General features: G+C 37.3%; 1 protein-coding gene across 3 annotated transcripts in view; it reads right to left on the bottom strand.

The window, feature by feature from the left end:
* FRY (FRY microtubule binding protein) overlaps nt 1–15,908 on the bottom strand; it is a 199,346-nt gene that overhangs the window by 131,382 nt on the left and 52,056 nt on the right. For all 3 annotated transcript variants that reach the window (XM_085320709.1, XM_085320707.1, XM_085320708.1), the window contains exon 2: nt 10,285–10,484. In XM_085320709.1, coding sequence (XP_085176835.1) covers nt 10,285–10,404 — 120 coding nt within the window. In that variant the 5' untranslated portion in view covers nt 10,405–10,484. The remainder of the gene's footprint in view (nt 1–10,284; nt 10,485–15,908) is intronic.

The following is a 15,908-nucleotide window of genomic DNA, read 5'->3' as shown; positions in this document are numbered from 1 at the left end:
CCACAGCTTTCTGGACTGTAAAAATCTCAGATAATTTCGGAATAATGGATCCTGGACAGTAACATTTAAATTTTTAATCACTAAGCTAAATATCCTTATTTCTTGTCTGAAGTTGACCCTTCAGTTGTATATTCTCTATCTGTTCACACTGGAAACTCCCATGAATATGCATTAGAGATGAACTGTAAAGATCAGCAAAGACAATTTTGCCTTTAACATTTCAAGCTATCATTTTTCCCCCAAAAAATATAGCTTATCTAACCTTTTTGAATTATGAAGGCTTACAAAATGAAATGCTCACCTAAAAATTAGTTTCCTTTCTAAGTGGCACTATTGTTGTGAAAACATTAATAGAATCTATTAAAACAGAATATGATGACAATGCAATGGCAGATTTATATTGTATTACATTTATACTCATATATTAAATATAATATTTATAATTTATCTAAAAAGTAACATATCCGTGAAAAGACCTGTTCACAAACTCACATTAAAACATACCTCCAATGGCAGTAAGCTGCTTTTACCAGTTAATATATTAATGCTTTTTCAGAGTTGCTACACAAATATAATTATGCAAATTTACACAAAGATAGCTTTTCTCAATGGCCTGTCACAAAACTGAATGTTCAGGGAAACATGAAAACTAAAGGATACTGTAGTGCTTATTAGACTTCATTGTGTCACCATATCATAACGATATATAATGCCACTAATAAGGCAGTCCTCAGCAACCATTAAGCACATTATTCCTACTGGACTACAACTAGGTCCTAGGTTACTGGCTTGGAGACCTATATTTTTATAAGGACAAAGTGGACACCAATGTTTTGATACAAAATGTCATTTTTGCATTCCGTGCTAAAAAGCAGACAAATATATTCTACTGAGTAATCCTCTGGCACAGAAGAGCTACCAAAAGGAAACAGCAGAAGAATGGACCATTAAAAAATTTTAAGAAACATTTAAATAACTATTTTATCTATATAACCTATTCATGTAAAATGGAATAGATATAGATCATATTCAAACATCACAACTAAAAAGACACAGGAAGTACCTGTAAAGATAATGTTCTCAAGAATCAAAACAAATATAGTTCTGTCTTGGTTACTATGAATGATCACCTAAGTCCTGAAAGAACTTGAACATCTCTGTCTTAATAATCTTTTTAGTAGGAAAGAAAGGTGGCCAGTGTTTTGCAGGAAATAGTCTGCTGCAAACACAGATAGATCAAAAATGCTAGATTTTTAATTTTGACATCAGTTATTTTGTGCATGTAAGGATCAGTAAATGTGTCACCGTCAATCTTGTGCACACACGCTTTGCAAAGTAGTGTCTGTACCATCTAGGAGAAAATGCCACAATGTCAATTTGCTTCTGAACACTGGGCATGTGAATCATCATTCCTCAGAGGAGCACTTATTCTTCAGACGCAGTTTTAAGATACGGCTGAGCTGGTCTATCTGCCAGATGCCTTAGTCTAAAAGGCACAATTATGGTTGTCTGATCCCTGCCTCCAATTCTGGCAGCGTGCTCCTGCCTCCTCCCTCGACCAGAACTGATACTGGCTGACCCTGCGTTGAGCAAGTTCCTGTAACCAAACTGTCAAGAGAAATTGCTCTCATTTCACCCTCTTTAGAAAGGACAGATCTAAAGCACAGACTATGGACTCATAAGAAAGTTGTACTGAAAATAGTTCTGAACGTTTTTGGGAAATAATTTTCAATTCTTACTTGCCTTTTTACTATTTGGGAATTGTTTTCCTCCCCCCCCCCACACACACACACTGAAGAAGCCTAGCATATTTATGTCTAAGTAATTAAAAGACCCAATATTTTGTCTTAAAAGCATAATCTGTTTACTCTGATAATCTCCCAAATGTCTTTCACCTGAAGCTTGTATGAAACAGGCAATTAGTGTCTTATATTTTCACAACAGTTCTTTCCAAGTCAGGAGGTCATCTTGTTTAAAAGTTTGTAAACTGTCAATTCAGTGCAAGACAACATAATCCCTGATTTCCCCTGTGGCTCTGTTCAGCATCAATTGGCTATTAGATACCTCTTCCAAAGGATGGTGTCAGCAATCATGGTACACTGATAGCAAATTAAACAGAGAAAAAGAACTTCCTTTACTAACCCTTGAAATTTCAAACATACACCGAAAGAAAACTCCAAACACAGTCAAAAAGATAGCATAATATAGTCTTCCCCAGAAAATCATAACTCTGAATAGAATAAAATTGCAGAATGAAATATGGAACTGTGAATGAAAATATGGAAGCAGCATTAGACCTCTGCTAAAAGGTAGGACAGAATAAAATGCAGAGGGGACATCCAGGATTAGCTGACAGGTATCTTCAGAACTTTCAAGTACTGAGATGTGGCTGCATGAGGGATTAAAATTCCCAGTCATTTCTAATACAGAACTCTCTGTGATCCCACCACTCATTTCTCAGTATCTTCATCCTCTCTTCTGTTTACCCCCTTCTGAGATTAAATAACCTGTGTACTAGAACATGACTGACTTTTGAACTCTGCTGGCATTTGTTTTGACTTGAAAATACTCTAGGAGTGGTATCACTTTGGCTTTCTCCTGCTATAAACTCTGGTTAGAAAATAAAGCAATTTGGTTCTTCCCTAAAATGAATATTACTGTGACTAGGAACTCACAAGCACATACAGGCTCAAATAATCAGAAGAAGGCTGAAGTTCACCTGCAAAACTTAAGAACCATCTGATGCCCATGGCTAGGCAGGGGTAGGGCCATCGCGGGGCTGGAACCAGCACCATGGTGGTGTCATCAGGCAAGGACTGATGACGGCCCTGGGCTGGGCTGAGAGGAGGGCCTGGGGCTGGGCAGAGTGAGGCTGGACAGGGACAGGGAGGGCTGGCAGTGCCCTCAGGGCCTGGACAGCTGGTTAYCCGTTCAGATTAATGTGACCTAATTTAATCAAAGCTATAGGAAGCCCTTGCCAGTTAATTAGAATAAATTTTTACTCTAATGGTAGGGCTGCTCGAGGCACTCCTCAGAGCTCTGTAAATAATAACCACATTTCTCTTCACTTTCAGATAGCCCAACAGTAATAAATGACAGCTCCTAACCCTTGGTAACAGGAGATAAGGAGAGATGAACTTCCTTTTTCTTTCCTGTGGGCTCTCTTGGCTATTTTACCTCAAAGGCTGTAGCTGTATCATAACAAACTTGCCCTCAGATGACTTATCTGAAACCTTTTCCTCTCAGTTATTGGTACTGATGTGACAAACTTTAAAGGAGGATCTCAGGCTGCTCCTGCTGATCTACTTTTGGCCTTCAGCACTCTTCTACTACAAGTGAGATGGTCATAAAAGCCAGAGTTCCCACTTGTCCTACAGGCTCAGCTAAGGGCACAAGATGTTATCAGGTGGGTTTCCATACTACGAGGGTAGCTAAATAAAACAGCTAAGCTTTTCTTATATTTGCCATGTTAACAGATATGCAGACTCCAATACAGTCAAGCTGCCTAATGTGTGAACTGAACCATGCCAGATTCAGGCCCTAGAAAAGAGCACACAAATTTAAACTTTAAAACATACAGCAATCCTGACTGAGCAGCTCATTTACTTCAAACATGATTCCAATGGATGAAGTTTTTGCAAAAATACAGGTATTTCTTTATCTACGGCTACTGATCTTGCAAGAACGCTACCAAAATAGATACTTGATTTTCCTTCTGTCTTCTGTGATGACAGAACAGTGATAAGGATGGCCTGAGATGATTGTAATATGACTTCCTTTTTCTGGATAGTAGTAATAATCAATATTCTTAAATGATACAGAAATGCAGTAAGGGGCATGTGGCAGGTTTTCTGTAACATTTGCAGGCACTAGCCAATAAGTGATAGAGAGTGACAGCCTCAATGATACTGGATTGAATATCTGTCTTTGATGTTAAATCTCCTTAGCAATTTGAACCACCACATTCACCACTGACTATTCTCCAGCTGTATCCATGCAGGAGGGAGGCCCAGGGACAGGGAGCATCCCAGAAAGGTTTAATGTCAGAATGAGATCTGCAGCCTCAAACAGTATTCTGCCCATATGCCCAGCTATGGAAACTGTGTGATCACTGAGAAAGCTCCTTTTGACATAGCTTTGCTCTGAAATGAATGGGAGTTTTATGGGCATCAATCCAGCTGCAAATGCCTATGCAAAAATGTGTCCTTTTCCTTCCTGATTGCTAAAATGGGATGAACTTTTCCCTCAGTCTCATACAGAATCTGGAATCTGACCCATGTTGCATCCTGTATCCACCCTCCTCCTGCACTCCCCAATTACTTCTGAAGCCCTAAATTTGTCTCCTACTATACCTTTCTCCACCTGTGTCTTTCAAACTGTTCCTCACAGTTCCTTTATTTTAACTGTATGATATGTCCCCCTGGACTACACAGAAGACACCCTATCTGTAGTCATTACTTCAATCACATGGACCTTCCCAGGTCTTTCAAGATGATAACTGTCCTGAGGTTCAGGATTAGCATCCCTAGAGGGGTACTGCTCTATACTTCACAGTACCGGGTTTCTTCTGGAGGTCTTAACCCGAGACACGTATCAAGATAACTACTGAGGAATATTATTCCTAAAACAGTAAGTGAAAGAGGAAGAAAAGGCTTTTTATGCTACTGGAGTTGTCTTTGCTGTATTTGATGCTCTCCATTTGCAATATAGAAACTTGATTTTTCCTACATTTTTCTGCCTTCACTTCCTTTGCTAAATGAGGGGATGTTGCTTATTCCATGGAGATTTTTTCCCAGGCTTAGCTGTCTCTTTTCCTTCTGGGGGAAAGGACAAGCTGCTCCGGCCCAGCTTGGGTTGCATTGCATTACATACCCGGAGCCTGGGTATGTAATGGGGAGTTTGGGAAGGCTGGACTCTACCTGGAGAGGCAGTGAAGTTCCAACAAAAGCTGATTAGTGAAGGAGGGAAGAGTAAAGATGAGACCAGTATTTTGCTTGGCTAATTTCTTGAAGTGCAGAGAAGGTAACTGCTAGAAAATTTGAGAAACAAAACAAAACAAAACGAAACACAGAACCAATGGGACAAGCCATACAGAAATCAAACCTCGTCCTTAGGCACACCTGGGAATTGAATAAAACACTGAGACCAACTGTTAGTCTAAAAAGCTGATCTAAGGTAGAGTCAACGACCTGCAGCAAAGAACTCCTTCTGAGCTGACAGCTGCTGGGAGCACTAGGACAGTGACTGACAGACCTAGCTCTGCCCCATTCAACAAGCCACCTGGTGCATCCACTGTAACAGATCTGTAGGTCTTCACATAATGAAGGATTGGACACACAGGTTACATGTTCATCTSTAAGAGTATGTGTAGGTGCCTTGCCTTTCTTACAAAAAGGAAAGAGGACAGTTCTCAGCACAGCAAAATAAAGTGAGGCAGAATTTCTAAAGAAATATCTCCAGTACTTCAGAAACAATACTGAAGGAATAGATAATTATTCTCAATGTCCTGTACATTAGTCACAAGAGGGTCTAAAATAACTAATCTATTAATACTTATACATACCATTTAAATATTAAATAAAAATATAGTAGAAATACAGCATTATGATATTCCCTAGGGCTGAGATGGACTGCCCACATGTGACCTGGAGAATCTTAAGTACCACAGACACTAGTGGGATAAAATAATTATGTTAATTATGAACAACACAATGTTGAATGATACCAAATGACAAAGAGGTGCATAAGAACAGAAGAGAACATGAATATGGTATGTTTGTAGCATAGTTTCTTTACAGAAGAAGGTGCTGAAGAGGATACTTTTTAAATGGAAAAAGAAAAGCAATTCAATATTTACTGGAATATAAGTGTATTCAAATAACATTGTCCTGTTTTCAGTTCATCAGTGCTCACAAATACTGAGTGGATAGTCAGAATAGAGTAAGATAGTTATCTTGCTTCTTGTCCATGAAATAACTTGTTCCTAACAGTAACCCCTATCTTTGCATTGTGAATAAATAGAGGATCCCAAGTCCCTATTTTTGCTGATCTATTAATGAGGACTTCAACGYAAAAAATCTATAATGCTAATGTGTCTCATAAATGAGCACAAAGGAGTTATTACTCATGCGATGCTGCTGGAATTTTAGTACACGTAAATGAGAAAATTCTACATTACAGCTCTGTGATGAAACTGCCTAGCATTATTGTAGTCTATGCAGACCTTACTAGGTATCACAGCCTCAATCCTTAAAAACCTTCTACTTCTTTTCTTGCCAAGTCTGTCCTTGATATACTTCTTCTGCAACGCCCAAAGAAAGTTAAGGCTAGATTACAGCTAATCAGACAGCTATGACATTATACATGATGATGAGTTTTTGCAAATACAAACTTCCATTATTCTTACCCTTTCGAAGTCTTCCTAACTACGTGTTTGTCTGTCTATATCACAAGCCCTGTTTGAAATAACTCTATATTTTAACCTCCTTGAAATTCCAGTGAAATGCAAGTAATAAATACACTAGTATCAGTCAAATAAATGCTTTCTTTTTTTTTCCCAACGGCTAGACAAACCCACCTAACAGAGAGAGAAAGTTACTGGCAGAATATGTGATTATCCTGATAATCCTAATCCTCTAAGGAGTAAGATCTACTCTTGAGTTAAGTATTAAGGCAGGGAGTTCCTGAATTGAGAAAAGCTTAGCTTAAGAAGATGCTTGCAGAAGAAAAGCATAATGGAAGTTTACCAACAGCTAAATTAACCATTAACCACTGTCAATGCCTGTAGTTCACTATTCTGCATCAATGTCTGTGGCTGTAAGAACTGCAGAAAGCAGTAAATGAAGATTAGCCTGATTAGTATGCACAGAAGGAATTGCTACCCTAAGTGATAATCAACAGTCCTAAAAAGGAAACTGCTTGCTATGGTTTTCTCATAATACGGTATGATACTTAAATATATTTTATCATTTGCACTAGCAAAATTATTTCTCTGGTTTGCTTATTCTAACTTCATTATAAACCATTACTGCTTGAAAAAAAGAAAAAAGAATGGTAATAAAATTGAAAATTGTATTTGTAAGTAAAGCAATGCAAAAAAGGGGATTTATAGCAAAAATAGATAAAAATGTACATATGAATGGAATCAGGTATGAAAAAAGGTCTACAGGAAATATGCTTAATGTTCATCAAGAAGGAGAATATTTATGGAAAAGAAGCAGGAAATTATTAAAGATTATCAAGAGGAAAAGAATTACACTTAATTTTATAAACTAGAAAATACCTTTTAATTAATTTTGCTGTCCAGTACCGTTAGCTTGGATTCATACAATTTGACAATCTGAGTATACTAAAAAAATTAGTCATGTAATTCTGAACTTAATATAATTACTGAGACATTTGTTACATTTCAGAGATTCTAAAAAGCTGAAAAGTTTGACTGGAAATTCCAAGATGAATATTCTCCAGACAGAGGAAAAACATCACATCCGAAAACTTTCAAAAGAGGTTGCCATTCTTACTTGTTAAATACTTAACAGTGGATGGTCTACATTAGATTCATGCCTATGAAACATATAAACTGGGGAGTTTAATGAGGATCACAGCCACATCCAGTAACCAAAATGTCAAATCATACTTGGTTGACAGCCAAGGCTGCAGGAGGAAGGGGTGACATTGCCCTGGGCTGCTTCTGCGGCTGGAATCTTGCTCTATCAGCCGAGATTTTGTGGGGCCGCAGGAGGGAGTGTGTAGAGTGTCCTCCACTGCTGCCACAGGAAATAAATAGCAAAACATTTTTACACCCCCTACTCATGGCATAATGCAAATTTAGTTTTCCATCATGGTTGTCAGAACCCTGGAACTTACAGCTGAACCTTGTGTACTTCACGAAAGAAAGAGATGGATATATCAAACGGGCATATGGGACCCTAAGAAACTGAGAGAGAGAAAGACATTCTGACATCAGTAACGATAATCAGAAATGATGCATAGGTGAGATATATATTCAGAAAGAAATATCTAGGTAAAAAATCTTTCAATACATCTTTAATTCAATCTTACATTAAATTTAGAGCTTGAATCTGTGAGAGACTGTGATAAAAGAGAGGAAAAAGCAATTACATAGAATACTGATCTTTTTAGATTCTCTAAAAGGTATTTTAAATATTTATGATTCATAGAATTAAACTGTCAGATCTTGCAATGACTTAGAGAACTCAGACTAGAAACATATCAGTGTTGGAGCACTTTGCAAGTTTGATTTTCTTTGAAGTATATTTGAGTTTAAATTAGAATAGAATCCTCAAAGAGTTCAGCATTGAAGTATGTATTGTGAAAAAAGAAAAAACAACTGTCCTACATCACCAATTTATAAAATTTGTCTTGCAGATCCTTGGAACTTCCTGGCCACAGTTTTAGTCAGTAGAGTAGAAATATGGGAACACAGCAGCTACATAATCAACAGTTACTTCACAGAAATGATGAACATAACTTCTTAATCACTATTCCAGAATTTTTTTTGCCATTTTCTCTTGTCACTTCTTTTATTACAAATTCATTATTTCAGTATCATCTTGACTGGATCTCTATAAATGTCTGCTTAGGCATTTGTCACAGTCACCCTCAAATAGCAGCATGTTATACCTTATAAGCTCTATTCTTATTAAATTAGATGTGATTATGTCATTGAATTATTGTTAGTTTCTCACAATTAGATCATTATAAGAAAAATGTTCCCAAAATATTGAAGAGAAATGAAATTTTAGCCTCTTGTCATATTTGTACATTCTACACTGAATTTACCAAATAAAATTTCACTGAACAACCTCTGCAATAAGATCAACATTCATTGAGACATTCGTAGTTTCACAAAGAGACAAAAGATACATCAACACACAGCAAGTGTAAATCATCTTAACATCAGGTGAAATAGGAGAGAGTCAAAGAGACTAGTATACATCTATTTCTGAAATGTTAAATGAAAATGGTTAAGAGATAAGAGAGGCGCCCCCAAAGAAATGGTATTTCTCAATACATGGTCTCTCCATTCTTTTTCTTCTTGTCAAGTAATTTCACAACCAATTTTGTTTTTAAAATTTAAAGGTGTTCACTATGGGTCACATGAAGGGAGGATGGTACTAAATAGCTGCTGTCACCCTGTTTTTTTTTTAAGACCTCATCATGATTGTTAATATTTTTATTTTTTCTGATCTGGAAGAGACTCTTGAAAGAAGAGAAAAAAGATTTTTCCTTTTAGCTTTTTTTGTGTTATTTCTAAACCAGGTATGATATTTCTCTTATCTTGCATCTACCTAATGTTTTAAAGAGAAAGCCTCGAAAAACTTTCCAAGCACGTCAAATCCTTCTGAATCTAAACCAAGGCATGGAATTGCACAGATTTCATTAGACTCAGTACAATCTTAATTTTACTATTCAGAATCTCCAGACCTGAAAATGGGGAACTGATCTAACTATTTTATACTGTGGTTTACAACAAAAATGTTGCAAGATATTTCTTTACACTCAAAAATCCAAGTTCCTGCTTATTTTAATTTTTTAATTTTTGCATTGTCAAAACCGAAATGTAGGTTACAGAACTATTTTTTCCTGTTTAAATTCACAAAAAGGTATATAAAATATAGTCTCAAGTTAAATGAGCAGAATCCTGGAAGTTCAGTTACATAAGACAGTTTGGAACAAAGGTTTGATATTAAATTTGCCCAAATTTGCATATAAGCAAGGAGGTTTCTCTTACTGACTTTGCTAGACCTTGTAATTTAAGTCTCTTTTTTCAAATGCTATATTTTTTGTATCCATAAAATGAAGTGCTATAGCACTTTATTAGGTTGTGAAGCCTGCTACTGTCATAGAAGTAAAATAGGAGGCAGTAGTGTTATTCATTTTCATTTTTAGTTTTGGAAATCCAATAATATTCTGAAATACTCTCGTCACCATATTTGAGCATTTTCTATTTTCTATTTTGCCTCATGTGACATCCCTCCCAGTCATGAAATCTACACTGACATCCTTTCTGCCTCTCAAAGGCATTAGCATGTGCCCATATTGCAGCAAAAATAACATACTCATTCCTTTTCATGTCACCCCCTTGGCATATCTTGCATACCTCTCTCCTCTCCCACGACCTTCTAATTGCCATAGTAGCGTATCTTACTGTTTGGGAAACACTATCAAGATCTAATATAGACTAGAAGGAAACATTCTGCATTGTAGAGTAAGCTTGAAAATGAATTCAAAGCAATGCATTAGAATTTCCTTTTTACTTACAAGAGGCTCTGCCATGATGATGCGGATCTTGCGTTCAGCCTGAGTAGTGAAGTTAACAAACAAGCTCTTCAGGACATATTCGCCTGGTTTACTGTCCGGGTCAACGCTGATAGGCAACATGGCTGGTGGTCCTTTTTCCCTCTGTGTACCAGAAACAGGTGGGACAGGTGGCTTGATATATCCGTTACCAACCGGAGAAGCTGAAAGATAAAAGAGACATATTTACTTTCGGGTAATTCAACATTTCTTGACTTTTCTAGAGCATCCTAATCTACTATACATGCAGAGCAAAGACAGAGACAAGTTGATAATCAAAGCAGCGCAAAATATGTAAATACAGTCTCCAAGTTATACTTAATATATAGTTACATGTAAACCTTATATAATCTAGACTAGCAGAAGAAATCAAAGATGAAACCTTATATATTAAAACTGAGTAGTGGTTACTATGCAGAGCCTACTCTCTGCTCTTTTCTCACATTGTAAGACCTGCTGATAACTACTTCTCTGAACAACATTCTCATTTCTTATCTTTTTATCTTCTAGGSCAGATGTCTAATTCAATTGTCAAATAAATGATTTATTACTTATTGCTATTCAAACTGAACTATCCCTACATAAATCAGGAGTATGCTTTTTTGACTAAGGTAAATTCTAAAGGCCTGACTTTCTTCTCATTTACAGAGAAGTCAGTCAAGAATTATGCTGTTAAAAACATAGACTATCACTATAAATGTTGTAGGGAGAGTCAGGCACAAAATGTTTTCCATAGCCCAAAATATGCCAATTATTTTTTAGTTCTCCTGAAAATACCAAACACTACAGTCGTATCTGGCACTTGTGAGATCATGTCTGCAGCAGTGTATGCAGTTTCAGGCTCCCCAGTACAAGAAAGACTTTGATACACTGGAGTGAGGCTAGTGGAGGGCCTTGAAGACAGTTGGAAGCTTAAGCATGTGATATATGAGGACAAGCTGGAACAGCTGGGTTGGTTGAACCTTAAAATAAGGATAGGGGAGATCTTTTTGCAGTCTTGAACTACCTAATGGGAAGGTACAAAGAAAATAGAGCCCGATTCTTTTTGGAGGTGGACAGCGACAGGACAAGAGCCAACAGACACAAGTTGGAATATGGTAAATTCAAGATGGATATATGGAAAAAAATTCCACTGTGAGAGTGGTTACCCTAGGTTGTCTAGAGAGACTGTGGAAACTCCCAGTGTGGAGATACTCAAAACTCAACTAGACAAATTTATGAGCACCCTAATCTAGTTGGACTTCGGCTGGGCTAAATGACCTCTGAAGATCCCTTCTAATCTAAATTATTTTGTGATTCCCTACAACTGGTCCAAGATAGCATGTATTATAGATAGCTCTAGTTCCTCTTCTTCTGGGAAACTGAACTAAAACTTAAAAAATTAAACTGAAATACAATGAAAATAAAAACAATCCAAATACTATTGTTCTACGCATAGAATTCCTAAACCGAAATACTCAGACCTAGTTCTTATTGGTAGTAAGAGTCGTGCTTGGTCTTCAGGAAGATACTAGTAGCATCCTCTTCCAGCTTTGCTAGAGACATTGGAAGTAGCAAATAAAGAAAACACCCCAAGGGCCAATAATTTGCCATTCACAATGCAATGCAAGTATTGTAACACCTGTGACCACTGCTGGTGACTGGGACAAGAGTATTTTAATGCAATACAAAATATGGAAAATATTAGAAGCTAATACCATTTCCCCAAAGTATGGCATCCCTAAGTGTCACATTGTATGTTGTTTCCAAGTTGTGAAGAAAGAAAAAAAGAAGAATGAAYTACAATGGTGGATGCCTCAAATCTAATGCCTTTAGCATTTCGAGGAACAGAATTGCAACTACTACTGAAAGTAACTGTCAGCTACTAATTACATGAGATTACTTCAAGAATAAATGAGATTTTAGATGTCTCCTAAATAATTTAACATCTCACTGCTGCAAAAACCTGAAAAATCTCAAACTCAATGATTACATTATTATTTGAGAGTGTTCAGGATGCGGCAGAATTAGACCCCAAATTCATTCACTGAAAAATAAAAAGTTGCACTGGATAAAGGAGAACATATTTTTCTTTAGAAAATCAAGCTTAGAAGTCTGCTACATGACTAAAATGTGGGATAGAAATGCTTTTTTTTGTGTGTAACTATTATTCTGCAAGTATAACATATCCAATTTATATCACATTTCACCTTGAAAATAACTCCCCTAATTGACAGATACATCATGACTCCTTAACACAGCAGCACCATCTCTTCCATTTGATTAGACTTTCTTCCTGCAAAGTTTCACTTGAATTTCAGGGCTAAAATATGATCACACTGTTTGCAATATGATCCTTTGCATAAAATAACTTGTATAGAAGACTTTTACTTTATATTACATAAAATTGTTTCTAAAAATACACAGTTGTTCTGAATAATCATCTACTTCAGAGCAATGAGAAAAGAGCCATCAAAGAAGAGCATAATTACAAATCCTCCCTTGTCATCACCTAGGCGCTCCTAAAGCTTAGGCATGAGGCTAATGGAATGCAGTGGATCAAAGGCAAATTTATACGGACTATCAAATCTATTAGGTCATGGAAATTTCTCCTCAAATAGCTTTAGAAAGAAGTCAGGCAATATTTTTACAATTAATAATATATTTGTCAAATATGTGGTTTTGATTGGCTCAGAACTACCCATGAAATTTGTTTAATTGCCAAGTGTTTAATGAGAATAAATGGCTTTCTGTGAGCAGCGAAATCAGTTTTCTTGTGGATTTATGTCCTTTGTGCCATAAATGTCCTGCCCTCCCCACTGTTGCTATCTCAGGCTCCCCCGAGTCATTGCTTAGCCTCCCTCCCAGGGCTCTGCAGCCAAGGGCTGTGCACACACACTGCCAGCCAGCCTCTGCCAAGCAAAACACACAGCCCTCCAGTGCTGCTGCTGCTGCCTTTCTCTGACCATGGCAATAACTTGAAGCTCCTTCTTGAAGGATTCCATAGAAATCTAATCAAATGCAAACTTGGCATCTGTTTCACAGGCAATTTTGGTTTAAATGGGCTGTTAAGTTCAAAAGTTATTAAGGGACTGTCAGAAAGAGGGAGAGAAGGAGGGATGGATGGAAGCAGGACATGTTTGAGAACATGCACACCTCACATCCTTATGAAATTAAGTCTAGAAAAACTAACTGCATTCCCTGAGAGCAGCCATTCATTCCTCCTACCATTATTACACTTGTCCAAAATTTTGGAGACATCTGAATTCAATTTCTTCCTCTATCCAAGAGGACCCAAATCCAAACCAAAGGCTAGACAGCCTCTACACAACCATGCTATCGTGATGCAGGCTGATCTTAGTCTCTTTTTTTGATGCCCCTCCTTGCTGTACACCAATCCTTACATTTTTCTTAYACGGAAGAACTAAAACAAGGTTTGGTACCCCTTAAGATCACCAGATTGTTGATACTGAAATCACCAGGTCATATTAGCGACTCTCAGCATCCTTTGACCGTGCTTTTCATCAACCAAGGAAAGAGGCATTGCACTTCACAACTTGACTGGGGGTCTAGAGATGCATTCTGAGTTTTATCTTGCATAGTTTTCCTGTTACAGCCATTCCCCTTTTCAGAAAATATTCAAATGTGAATAGAGCCAGAAATACTGGACAGTTAAATAAAAATGACTCCACACCTTGTGATCTGGGCATTCTCTTAACTTGAGGCAAGTATTTTCCAGTTTTCATTTCACTGAGAAAAAATGAAGAAAATATTATAGATCAATCCAGTTATTTTTTTTTTCAGGCACCTAACTGAAAAAGCAATTATTTGCACACTGTAGTAGAGAAACACAGTTATTTGTGGGATTTTTAATGTACCAAAAGCTTTTATTTTAGCCCTTCTGTGAAATATGGAACATCCTTTCCTTCACAGAAAGGTAACATGATGTTCTGGGGGTTAATATTTATCATTGCTACAGCAAATACAGCAACTCTAGAAAAAACTGACACATGACATTTATTTAGTTCAAATTTTTAAAATAATATTTTATAGTGTCAACTCCATATAAGCATCTTCTGTGTGGAAGTTAATATTGCCACCATTATGAGGATTTGAGTTGATCATGAGTTTCATGAGCTATTACACACAAGCTTGGTTTTCTAATACATCTGTTCAATTCCATTATGGAGCTACTGGAGAGTCCAGCATAGGGCTATGAAGATGACCAGAGGGCTGGAGCATCTGCCCTATGAGGAACGGCTGCAAGAGCTGGGCCTGGTTAGCCTGGGGAAGAGAAGCCTAAGGAGGGATCTTATCAATGTGTACAAGTACCTGAAGGGAGGGTGTCAAGGGGATGGGGACAAACTCTTTTCAGTGGTGCCCCATGTGACAGGACAAGAGGCAATGGGCAGAAATTGAAGCACAGGAAGTTCCGCCTGACCGTGTGGGGGAATTTCTTCCCTGTGAGAGTGACGGAGCACTGGCACAGGTTGCCCAGAGAGGTTGTGGAGTCTGCTTCTCTGGAGATCTTCAAGGCCCGCCTGGATGCAACCCTGTCCAGCATGTTGAGCAGGGAGGTTGGACTAGATGATCTCCAGAGTTTCCTTCCAACCTAGTAACTGATTCTATGATTCTATGATCTCAAGTATTTGTGCAGGCTTGATATTTGCATTGCAGAAACCTGGCCTACCAACTAGATTATCACTAACATCTATGCTGGTGATGCATGAACCTTTACAGAATATAGTTCATTTTGTTAGAGTGAAAGCTCTACAAAGCTCATTGTAAAAAAGCCTTTGGCCTCTTAAATATAAAAATGGAAACCCAAGAACTCAAAATTTAAGAAATAACAACTTTAAAGATGTCCATGATTGACCCCTTTATGTTTATACCTAACAATGTAGGCCTTAAAATTTGTGATAAAATATGCCCTTTTTGCCATCTCTCTGCCAATGAAAAACTTCTCCATTAAGTAAGAGGTGTAATTCTTTGTAAGAAATCACCAAAGTTTGCATGGATTTATGCAGAAGATATGAGGGAAGCAGGGCGTACTCGATTCTAAATGTTGATTTTATTGATAAAATAAGTTTTAACTATGTGATTTTGAAAGAAGAATTATCTTCTACACCAAGAATACTACCTGAATGGACCACCGAAACATCTACTCCAAACCCTTAACATACTGTAAGTTATTGGTCACCACGCAAGTATTATCCTAAAGTAGACACTTAGACAAAAGTAGTTCAGTCCCTAGGAGACTGAATGGTGAACTACAYGCACAGAATGGGAGACCATGGTAACTCTGATGCCTGAATGTCCTGCAATAGCAGGAAATCTGTAGGGCACCTTTAGAAAGTTCTGTATATATTGAAGGCTCCTATCCTAGAAATACATGTGCCAGAGATTACCTATGTATGACCAACTAGAAGATGTCTGTACCATTTTTGTGTGTAATTTCATCTGAGGGCTACATCTCTTAATCAACCCATTTTTTTTTTCCAAGCTATATTTCCTATTTTCTACTGTATGTGCAATAAGTTGTACTTCACACGATAATGATTTCCTACAGAACATTTTCATTTAGTTCAGGTTACTTAAGATCTTCTTGA

The sequence above is a fragment of the Rhea americana genome, unplaced genomic scaffold (genome assembly GCF_003343005.1).
Source record: "Rhea americana isolate MKP2758 unplaced genomic scaffold, rheAme1 scaffold_65, whole genome shotgun sequence".
NCBI classification, from domain to species: Eukaryota; Metazoa; Chordata; class Aves; order Rheiformes; family Rheidae; genus Rhea; species Rhea americana.
Note: the sequence above shows the minus strand (reverse complement) of the source record. Positions and strands in the feature narration are given on the sequence as shown.